Below are 12,384 nucleotides of genomic sequence, written 5' to 3'. Positions count from 1 at the left end.
TCAACAAGAAAAATAGAGCTTATTACATTGTATCCTGCCAAATTACCTACTGTTTGTACAATTTCAGTTTCAGTGACAGTGTTTACATGTAGATCGCCAAAATTGGTTTATAAATATATTGGTAATCAGTTAATAGTTGTAGACAAAATATTCTTGATAAAACTAAATTAAATATTTATTAAAACTATTAAAACACAGGCTACTATAAAAACGCTATATATAGATCATTTTATTAACTGCCGATCGAATCGTGAAATAGAGAGATCCCTAGACGAGCAAAGGTAACTGATATAGCCCAGCGGATTTGCATGTTGAGGTGGCAGTTGGCATGCTACCGAGCGCGCAGAACAGATGGCTGCTGCGACTTAAGGATCTCGAGTGGAAACCACTAACTAACATGCAGAAGGAAGACCATAGACGACTTTGTTACGGTCGTCAGAATACGCTAGACGGTGGCCACTTTATCCGGTACACTTGAAAATCTAAAGAAGAGGCCTTTGTCAGGTAGTTGACGTGCTACGGTTTAAATGTTAATAATTATAATACAATTGCGAATGAAAACTGAATCAAAGTGTTCACAGATAAAAATGTATATAATTTTTTTTTTCATACATTGAAAGGATAAATTTTAATACTTGCTAAAGTGAAAATATTTTTCTTTAGTTTAACTTAAATATTAAATAAATAGTCAGATAATTTTATGCCATTGAAATTAATTGAAAACAGTAACAAACTTATCCCATGACGTTTTGTTTCGTGACTAATTGTAATGTTTGCTTTATTGGCATTTATGGTTTCCGCAAGTTTGAGGTTGCAGTGTTAAGGGGGCGCTTAACCTAAATAGGTGAATAAGCTAGTGGGCTCCTTCGGTGACCGGCTTAGGCCGTTACACAGATAGATAGATATTTTGCAAAATATTATAAAATATATAGGCATCGAATACTTTCGAGAAAGCTCGCTCGCTCGAAGAATCTAACTGAGATGAGCAGCGGTCGGTAAGCTCTGAGAGACGTCGGCCAAAATACCGCAAAGTCTGAAAACGAAGGTGTGTGTTGTCGGTGATGACTTATGGCTTTGGGACATGGTCGTTTATGATCGGCCTTTCGGAGAATAATGGCAAGGATGGGGTTGGAGATTTTCGGTCTTTGGGATCAAAAGATAGAATTGGCGCGGGTGAACCCTCCACTAGGTGGACCGAAGGCATGGTGAAGGTCGAAGGAAGTCACTGGATGCAGGCAGCGTTATTCCGGTCATCGTGGTAATCTTTGCTGGATGTCTTGAAGTGAGCGTCTATCGGATGTTATGATGAATATGCCTGTGGAACGTAGAAATATTTGGTATTGGTAACGGAGAATATTGCATTTGAAACGTGACAGCCCTGTAAAGTAACAATGAACGATCTGTTTTCCAGCGCATAAGGAAAGGGAAAGTCGTAAATGGTAAATAAACGCAACTAACCTACTAACAGGCTGCCTTTCAGCCGATAGCCGCTCTTATCACGCCGGCGTATTGTACGGTTTAATAATCAGCATTACATTTTGTTCGCGAATTGCTCATTTTTTTCACAGCGCGTACAAATCGATTGTCACGTACTTCTTTAAACATTTAAAAGTTTTTAATTAAATTGTTATTACAAGCGTAAGGTAATAATAATTAAAAAGCTATTTGTTATTGTATTTTTCTATTTATTACAGTTTTAATTAGTTTATGCTTTATATTATATTTAAGGTCATTAGTTAATGTATTAAACGATTAAATAAATACATTATCAAACCGATTGTGACAATTATTATTGAAGATTGAGTTTGATTGGTGCTCTGCATGTTATTTATATTCCACAGGTATAAAATATAATAAGAAGATCGTCATCTACGTTTCTATAATTTTGCCTGATAATTTTATAATAGGAGTTCCTTCAAAAGCACTTCTGTAAGCCAGTAAATGAGATAGACGATACGGGCATTAACAATTGTAAAAAATATGAAGATAGGTTTACTAGCGGCTGTTTTTTCAATAAGGTGCAAGTTAGTTTGAGCATACGTCGTGGGTTCAATTTTTGGGATAAAATCTTTTATAATGCACACTCTGTGCATTCATTATATAGTATTGCCATTGTCAATAAATTTTGTTCGTCTTCTTCAATTGAAGAAAAGAGCCGTTCCAATTCGAATGTGTATTTGTCGCTTTTTTTTTTCGATTCACTTTCTATCGTTGTCCGAGAAACATAGATAAAAAAATTAATCTGTTCATGAATTCGGCAAATCATAGGATAAATAAAAATAATTTGGTTAATGTACCAAGTCGCAGGGTTAACAGGAACATTCATTACAATCGAAAGACAATCCGAATGCGATGTGCAAACAACAGATGCATGTAAATGCACCCTTACTTCGTTATGACTAACCATATATAAGTAGTACATTTTCCAATGTGAACACTTCAGCGAAAGAAGTATAGCAGTGATTTAGTTTAAATGTTTGTTGTTACTATCTACGGTGTCTACGTTTTGAGCAACTTATCACGTAGGAATTGTAGAAAATGTATAGTACCTGTTTTGAACATCGAAATGTGTTCAAGATAGACATTGTAGTATATATTTTACCTTTGGATTAATTAACTTTTTTTAATAAAAAATTTACTACTGGCTTTGTAATGGAATTTAGAAAACTTTGATGTATTCGATCGTTGAAGATTTCTTTATTCTACGTTATCAGTCCGTCGATACATTCTGGTCTTTAACACTTTTGTTTGATCAGTTGACTTTTGTGATGCTTGTGCATCATCCAATTTAACACGAACCCTTTGATTTTATACTTTGTACTTATTGTTTGCTGTTAGTGTAGGTCGAGCAATATTGGTCGTGCAGTGTAGGCTCGAGGTTACGACCCGTCGCGCATGCATTACAATAGGTAATATCGTATCTACGTCATTGTCGCATGTATAATCTCGTTTATCATTTTAATTCCAGAAACTCATCCAATGAAACTCTATTTTTACACATTTCCAGATTCAAATATGAGTTAATTACAACGGTAGTAGATGCTATACCAATTTATGAATTATTAGTTTCACGGTACAATTCCCTATTGGCTATGAACAAGTCTTATTATACAGGGTATAGGTGTAAAAAAACGTTTAAGGGTTGAATGTATAACTCATATGCTATCATTAATGAATAGAAAATGAAATTCAAAAATCAATGATGTCATAAATAATAAATAACGTAATGTAAAAAAGCGTTTTAAAAATTTACAAAATATTAAAATGTATTATTGTTAACAATCCGTCCAAAACTTATCGGACTGTCACATACCAATAGAAAACATTATAAGAATTAGAAATAAAAACTTTAAAGTTTTTTTTTCTGACAAAAGAGGCATAGATTCACTCTTTCAAAGCTTTTATCGAAGTGTCGAATACGAATATAACTGTTAATTATAATTTGTAGCCAAAATACGTTCTCAATGTTAAAGGCTATGTTTAAATCAACCTATACTTTGTTAGAGGTTAACGTATGTAAATTCGGTGTAAGATTTTAATAATAATCGAATATGTATTTCGTATGGTTCTGATTTGATATTAATTCTATATTTCCATTTTACCAGGTAATAATGGGTGACCGGGCAGCGGCGGAGAGAGCTTGCAAGGATCCAAATCCCATTATAGATGGAAGAAAAGCAAACGTTAATCTTGCAATATTAGGAGCCAAACCAAGAGGAAATTTGGCGCCAGGTTAGTGATAATTTGTTAAGTTTCAAACCTCAACTTATTAGCTTGGTTTTGACTATGTGGAATTGTTTTATTTTTCAATGAAATGTGCAATTTAATAATCCTGTATAGTAGGAAAGCCGTTATTAAATTTATTTGATAAATAATATTTATACTAAATTTTAATTGGGCTTTTAAGGTAATACACAGGAACACAGTTATTGTTAAAATATTATACTAATGTTATTCTAATGGACATGCCGTGTCGTCCATTCCATGTTAGATTTTTATTTTAATGACATTAATTATTTATAAAATGCCGCCTTCATTTAATCCGGGCATACAATTTTTAGTTTACCCGGTAACTAGTAATTCATAAACGTCGCAGGAGCATATCTTATCAGAACTCAGCTGTTTGGAGAGGAACACGTTGCTTGAACAGCACGTGATTTTTTTTGACCGTCTCCGTTCTTCGAGTCGACAGCGTGTCGTCTTGCGCGACAAAAAATCGTACGATCACGTCGCGTGTGACCCGCTGCGGCCTGGGGGGTCAACATATTCATGTACGCGTTTTCGTCGCGTTTGTCAAAACGCAAATGTGTTTTATACACGTTTAATTTACGATCCTTGGAAGGATATTATATCCAAACTTCAGTAAACATGACTTTTGTAGTTAATTCGATTGCTTTAAATATTAAAGATATTAATATAAATTAGAAAGATGCCATAGAATTTTTGGTGAATAATATCGTCTCACTTTGTTATTTTGTCTTATATCAACGTTAATTAAATAATACAAATGTACGTAAAGTTAATAATATTTAAATATAATAATATATAATAAATAATTAAATAATGCATTTGTCTAATAATAATTTAATAAAAAACTAAAAACTGGCTTACATTTAAAAAGAAAACCTATTCGGACTACAGAAATTGAGCTGCATAACTTAAATATTATAATTAATAAAATAAGTTAAATATTATGAGGATAAGGCATCAAGAATACCATTCGAAAAATCTTTTAAATATAATCAAACGTTATAAAAATACGAACAATCGCAAAAAGATGTTCAATTTAATTCGCGTATCAATGATAAAAGTATTTTACGTATTTTATGAAATTGAAAATCTTTTACTCTGCTTACGCAATAATTAATATTCTAGCTTTTTTCGAATTAAGCTACCATTAAACATTTTTTTTATAAATAGAAGCAGGTTCAATATTTACATCTTTAGATTTTGTAGTTATCTGTAAGAAGAATAAAAGAAATATTTGATTTAGGTCAATAACAATGCATGCATCGTTATTTAATTATATTTATAGTAATATAAATTATTTTTATCAATAGAACGTTGATAAAAATAACTGATTAATTGAATTCGAGGTGGTCAATTGTTAGACTGATTATAATATCATATCAGACAAACGATAAGTTTCATTTAGTTGCTATCGCTCGAGTACTTCATGGACATTGCCCGTTTTATTTTTGAAAAAAAAAATTAACTGATTCGCCGTTTAAAAAAAACGATCTTTTTCTTTCACTTGCAAGCATAAAAAATTGTAATATTAACAAATAATAAAAATCCCATACTTTATTGATATTCGATTTACTGTTGCAATTACAAATTATTTTAATTTGATTTATGAATCAATATGAAAGTATAAGGACTAAACGTGATCGTACATGTTAAAGTTTTTTTTTAATTTTAATAATAGATAACCTATTATATATTATAAAAGTATACAACGTTGGACAAAATAAAGATAAGATTAATTATTATTATAATACAGGTGACCCGGAGATCGTACCGTCTAATAGTCAATGAATTTAAATTTACACATAACTATTAAGTTACATTATTTAAGCATAGTAACATAAATAAAATGTATTATTCATATTTCCAATCTAGTGAATATCATATTTTAAAACTTGTGCTATTCCCGACGTAGACATATAAAAATCTTAAACCACAGTCTAGCTATTCTACAGTTGTAAATACAGGTGTTTATTTTATAGATATAGATTTGTATTAAGACCGAAAACATCGTTTTACTGGTTTTAGTGTTCTTAAACCATATGTAGAGCAGGACATTGCATGCAGAAGGACGTATCTTATTCCTTTGCGTGAAAGGCTTTCTTATGTAGCCGTTTGTGAAAAAAAGACAGATTTGTTGAGAACCAAAAGAATGAAAACATATTATATAATTGTCCTTGTTTTGTAAAATGGCAATTTTAAGTGAAAATTGAAGGAGAGAGCAAAAAAGTAGTTAAGAATGAATTGAAAACTGTATCATGAATAGTAAACACATTTTGTTACAGTAATAAATTATGTATAAAAATTGAAGATATAATAGTTTTTAAATAAATAATATTAAAGTGTATTCACATCAAATTAAAAATAATCTGAATGTTTTTTTTGAAAATAAAACCTTTGTCATAATCGACATATCAGTCGTAAGAGACGTCTTGCTCAGATATATCCAATAGGACAAGTTGGAAGCGGCCTGTATTAAAAAAACCTTAGTTATGATTAATTTAGACAGAAAATAGTTCGAATTGTGTTTGTAAACTATTATAATATTCTATGGCATAATTCACAAAAGAATTGCTATAGCGTGACGAATTAGTGATGAGGACAAGAGTAAAGTATGTGATTCATAGATTATTCGATCTACAATTCTATTCTTTTAAAAAGTAATTCATGGCAAATAATGCATCGGATCGTAAAGCGATACAAAGGTTGAAATACTTTTTAATAATAATTACATCCTATTTATGAGCTAATTGAAATACCTTTCACATAGATTACAAAATCATGAAGTCACCTATATCTATTAAATCCATTCTTCGTATAAACCAGGGATGAACAACTCGCGGCCCGTCAAACATGTTTATGCAGCCCGCCAAGCATTTCTAATATTGAATTTATTTTACCGACTTTCTTTCATTAATATGTTTGTATAAAATTGATTATAATAAAAGTTGATACATGCTTAACCGAATCAATAAATTAATAATACCCATCGATCATAACTATGTGATGCGGTGCCAAACTTTTCATTAAATTTTTAAAGTATATACATTTTTCCGGTTCATTATTATTTTGCACTAAAATTTGTATATCTTATTATACAAATGTTTATTAAATGTAAAGTTTCGTAAATTAATAACTAGTGTTACATTATGTGCAAACCGCCAAAAAATTTAAAATGGCCTGTTAATTAAAAAGGTTGCTAACCCCTGATATAGATCGTCTTTATGAGGTTCTGCCTTTTAAGGGTAAATTAAGCGTTCCAAAACTACTGGAAATGTTAACATGAAATGTAGTGAATAACGATGGTAAGGACCATAAATAATGATAAACCGTAACCGGTAACTTCACTGTCAAACCGATAACTACATTGTGTAAAAGGTATAAGTTTGATATATTAAATAAAACTGGTTATTCTAAAAATAAAAATATTAATGAGTATAGAATATTTATTTAGTCATCTCAGTTCACGTTTGATGCTTAGAGTCCATCATAAACATAATCATCATCATCCTTTGAACCACAGGACATTCACTACTGATCATAGGCTTCTACTATGGATTTTCAAAAAAAAAGAATCGATAGCGTCTTCCGACTGCCTTAACAAGTCCCGTTTGCCCACCTTGTGTGTGGACACCCTACGCTGCTTTAACCGTTCCGTGGTCACCACTTCACTTCAAGGAACCAGTCGCCATCATCACTCCCTTAGACTTAAGGAAATCTTTTTTATATAAAATTTTGTTACCCGATTTTGGTTTGGTAATCGACCGTAATGAAGGGGTGATTAAAATTTTCTTAATTTTTAATTATTTTCAAACAAGCATTATCGTTACAGGTATCATTATTTTAATCCAATACTGTCGCTATTAAATAAAGTAACTATTATAGAAAATACATTTATTAAAATGATTAAATGATACTAGCATATTTAAGTTTTCAGATGTTCTCAAATTAGATAGAGCTGGTGTCTTGTAATTTATTAAGAGACTGTAAACCAACAAATAAATCTGATCGGCATACCGCACCGGTGACGTATTTCACACCGACATGATTAGAAGCGGAACAAGCGGTCTCCTACCCCAACCGGAAGTCCCTAAACGCTCGGAAGCGGAAGTGCTCGGCGTAGGAGGCTCGCTAATTGATTGCGCCCCCGTACACGACACGCGCAACCCTTGTAAGGCGACATGTGAATATGGTTTTGTGATTTCAATCAAGCAAGCAAAATATGTCCAGTATAATAAATATTATGCACACCGGACACTTCAACTTTCACAACATTAAATTAAAAAAAAGGATTTAAAAATTTGCACATGAATGCGATACCGCTTCAAAAAAATGTAATTTTTTAAAAATCTATCCATCACCTGCAACATAGAAGACAATAGCAAATTTTACAAGCAAAAACAAAATGTTCATAAATATATAATCTGAATAACAGCTCGAGGATAACCAATTGTCTTCATAATCGCGGCTCGAATGACACGATGCAATAAAACTTCCGCGTCCATAGTGACTATGCCCTTAAGGCAGATAACACTAATCATTTTTATGCCTTGTCATTTTGCCATTAAATTATGTTTACCGTATTGTTATGTTACGGTGTCTAAATACGTAATGCTTTAGCATGGCATTGAAAAAAATATATTGTTTTTAATATATGAGTAAATTAAACCTCATATTTAAGTTAAAACCTTAAATGAATAATTGATATAAAGTTGATTCGTCGGAATACGCTTAAGGCCGCTTCCAACCGGACTATGTGGAAATTTCTAAGGAAGGCCTTTATGGACGTTTTACGACTGAAATAGTGATAATGATGATCTGTAAGCATTCACATTTAAATGCGATGGCTGAAGAAGTATTCTCAACATTTTCAATTGTTTTATAAATCCTGTTTGTTTACGTATCAAAGTTATACTTTTTTATTACACAATGCAGATATCGGTTTGACAGTGAGGTTACCGGTTATCATTATTTACTGTCTTTACCGACATTACACTAATATATTTTATTTTAAATTTCCTGAGGCTTCGGAATGCAACAAGTTTACCTAAAAATCTCAAAGTATCAAAGTTAATATGTAACTATTTTTTTATAGAATCGTGTTAGCATTTTTTTGCTAGAGTATTTATTAAATTTAATTCAAAATGTAACCAATTTTCATACTAATCTATGAAATAATACTTTATAAATATTCTGATAGATTTAAAAATTTCACAACAAGCTTTGTGTAAATTATAGAAATAGAATTGGTCTTTCGTCACCTGGATTAACCTTTGCACGTTTTTGTTGAGTTTTAGAAGGACTTATTACGATAGAGTTATTGTGTCGATTACCCTCTTTGAAACAGTAGTTCTTAAAATATTAATAACATTAAGAATTCTGTTAAATAACATGTTTCTGTTAAAGGAATACGTTTAATAACTTAACTTAATTGGTGAGTAGGAAAGTGTAACGTGCGGTTTAAAATTTACGGCCTACGATTAAATTTAATTTTTTTTTCACTCTATATTAAAGACATTTTTTCCTTATCAAAATACGATCAGATGCATCGGGGACTACACTAAAGCAAGCTCCCAGAAATACGATTTACGATGATTCACCTAACATACTCACGCGGAACAGGGAAGCGAATAAATCTTTTTGCTGTAAGTTTGTTTAACATTAGTAACATAGAAAATTAAAAGTAAACAAAAAATGATTACATACATACAAACCCGTCATTTTAAATATTATTGTAAAGTTTCTATTTTACTTTATGTTTTCATTGGCATATTCAAATTCACACATCCATGATTTGCATGCTATTTTAAAACGATAAACGAAGCTCATAGACATAGTAAAACTAGTAATAGGTGTAAAAGTCTTAGAGATTGTAACATGTAGCAATCCGAATTTTGAACGTCATATATATTATTTCTGAAACAATTAATTTTAGATAGGATACCATACATTAATTGACAGAAAATGATGTTTACATACATTTACCCCATTAAAGCCTTTACGCCTATAATCAATTATTGTATAAAGAGGTTATGGGCTGACTTGCCCTGTTCGCAAACTCGTGCGCTTATCATACCAACACATAAAAAACGGTAAACGAATTTTTCCTCAAAACAATATTTTGCGAAAAAACCTGAATTTCTAACTAAAAATCCGATAGATCTGTGACCCGGTAAATACTACGGCCATAAAATTGCATATTAAAATAAATCATTTTTTACTATCTACTCCTGCAGTTTTTACTGCCATAAGTTATTGATCAATAGAAAAGAAAATTTTAGAGCGATTACTTTATACCGCTTTAATGGAAATAGGTGTAAAAGGTTTTTGCCGCATATTCACCTCTTTAATGCTTTTAAACCTTTAACTAATCACCTGTATGTAATGAAATAAACAAGAAACATAATGTCGCAATATCGATCGTAATCTTGGAAAAAATGATTCAGATGTATGAGAAATGCGTGACAAACGTTTTATATAGCGACAGAGAATCCTTGCAGCAAATGCGGCATGTTGGCAATGTTTTGTAGAGGTCACGGTATTGTTCCGTGCAGCGAGAACAGTTGCGGGGGTCGCAGGAGGGGGAGGGGTTAGTACAATGGGTGCGGGCGCGCATGACGACCACCTGGCCGTGCTGTACCGGTCCCGCCATATGCTCCACTCGCTAGTTGCATTACCATGTTCCTGTTTCATTAAATAACTACGGAAATGCTGGATTTTTAGTGATCTATAATTTGGTCATTTTTTATTTACACATTATTGTTATTTTTAAAGTTCGGTTACAAGTATTAATAACCATTAGTGGCAGTTAATAATGGATCAACATAATGCTTTATCAAAAGATTCAAAATATCTTTATTCAAATAGTAATTTACACGCACGTTTGGATAGCCAATTATTTTAAAATTATCATTATTTTTATCTAAAATAGTAAACTACCACCGCCTTAGAATGCTGACTGCTGAGAAGATCAAGAAAGAGCTGCATGCTAAAAACGTAACAGTTGCTTTTATTTTAATGAAATTTAGCAATGTGCAATATATACATTATTATATCAATCAACATGAGACAACTAAGTTCTGTACATGTAGATTAACTAAAAACTCTTGAGGGTTTTATTTAAAAATATACCTTTAATTTTAGATTTAACGAAAATGAAGGTCTAAGATATCTTGTGAAACTTTACTATCTATGTGTACACTCAGACTCATAAACGATTTGATAACTTTTTGGAGACGAAATTTAGACATTACAAATTTATTTTTATTTCTTGTATTTATTATGTCAATAATAACATAGAATGTTAATACATTCACAAGCCTTTTTACGTATTAAATTACGTATTAAATAAATAATATAAATTAATAAAATACTTTTCTTTGCGTCGCTGTATATCCTGTGACGATCCTTATATTAAAATGGATTCAAAACCAAATAATATTCGAAGATACTCGAATACATTACACAATTTAAGGTCAGTCCAGAAAAAGGTACTTTATTTGTTTACGTACTCTGATTTAAACAACAAGTTGAGTCTGAAAATCAAATTAAGTATTCAGGTTCCAAAGGTCGAGACGGTTAACGAATTTAAAAGTCTGATGTAGGAACATCAATACAGGTTTCCGTTTATACCACTTTTAAACTCATCCCTGTCAATACGTTCTAAATTTAAATATTTTTTTTGAATATATCGATGACGGAGTTGAATGATAAATCTAAACATACAGCAACTGTAATATTTGGAAATTTAAAAGTAACTTCAAACCATTTCGCATCTACTCATCGTTGAATAAACGCATTACCGAAAACCGTTAATGCCGAACTCTCTGTTTAGTCTACATTTGTTAGTCTTGCAAGATTTAAGGTTTACGAGAACGCATAACTGTTTACACAAACATTACTATGTTTAAGTACAAAATACGTTACACAAATGCACACGGTAGCAGAATTACCATTTATTACTTCTGCATCAAACTTTTTCTCAGCCATAAGCCAGATTTTCTGGTTATTTGACCTTGTGGCAGATTTTCTCCCATCGATTTTATGCACAAATGCCGGTGTACACGTATGTACAAAGTGTACATTCAATTACATTTGAAATTAGGGTTCATCTTAAAAAGAAGTGTCCGTTAAACTAGTTCGCCTTTGTGTCCTTTTGTTCCTACAGGATACGTTACCGTTAGGGTTGGTAACAAATGAAAGAAACGTATCGCACAGCCGGTTTTATGCTAACAAACCTAACGTGAATTTTACCTGCCAGTACTTTTGTTCGAAAACAAATGAATGCCAGAAACGTGGCTACATTTTGGTCAGAATATAAATTAAAAGGCTATTTCTATCCCAGCTTTGGCCAGTAGCTTTTTCAACTTTCTATGTACAATGTCTTTTATTTACTACTATTTCATTACAGTATAAGTAGTAATATAAATAGAATATTAATTTTTAAAAAAGGTATTTCATTTCAAAGAATAGTTGTAAGTGATGTAGAATCGGTTTGAATACTCGACTCCCGATGTCCTTTCTATTTATGTATTAGGAAGAAGCTTAAAATTTACGTGGTGTGAGGGTTATACATATACGAAAGCTTTCTATTTTCGAAAGAAATACAATCATTGACATTGATAGAGCCATAAACTT

General features: G+C 31.6%; 1 protein-coding gene across 1 annotated transcript in view; it reads left to right on the top strand.

Annotated features, from left to right (window-relative positions):
- The window catches only part of LOC137926773 (RNA-binding protein 24-B-like), a 33,884-nt gene that overhangs the window by 5,989 nt on the left and 15,511 nt on the right, over positions 1-12,384 (top strand). The window contains exon 2 of the mRNA XM_068770471.1: positions 3,606-3,732. Coding sequence (XP_068626572.1) covers positions 3,606-3,732 — 127 coding nt within the window. The remainder of the gene's footprint in view (positions 1-3,605; positions 3,733-12,384) is intronic.

Source organism: Battus philenor, unplaced genomic scaffold (genome assembly GCF_028537555.1).
Source record: "Battus philenor isolate CCGP_79_NKW_IND1 unplaced genomic scaffold, ilBatPhil1.0.hap1 SCAF_3, whole genome shotgun sequence".
Taxonomy (NCBI): domain Eukaryota; kingdom Metazoa; phylum Arthropoda; class Insecta; order Lepidoptera; family Papilionidae; genus Battus; species Battus philenor.
This window is presented reverse-complemented; position numbering and strand designations above follow the sequence as displayed.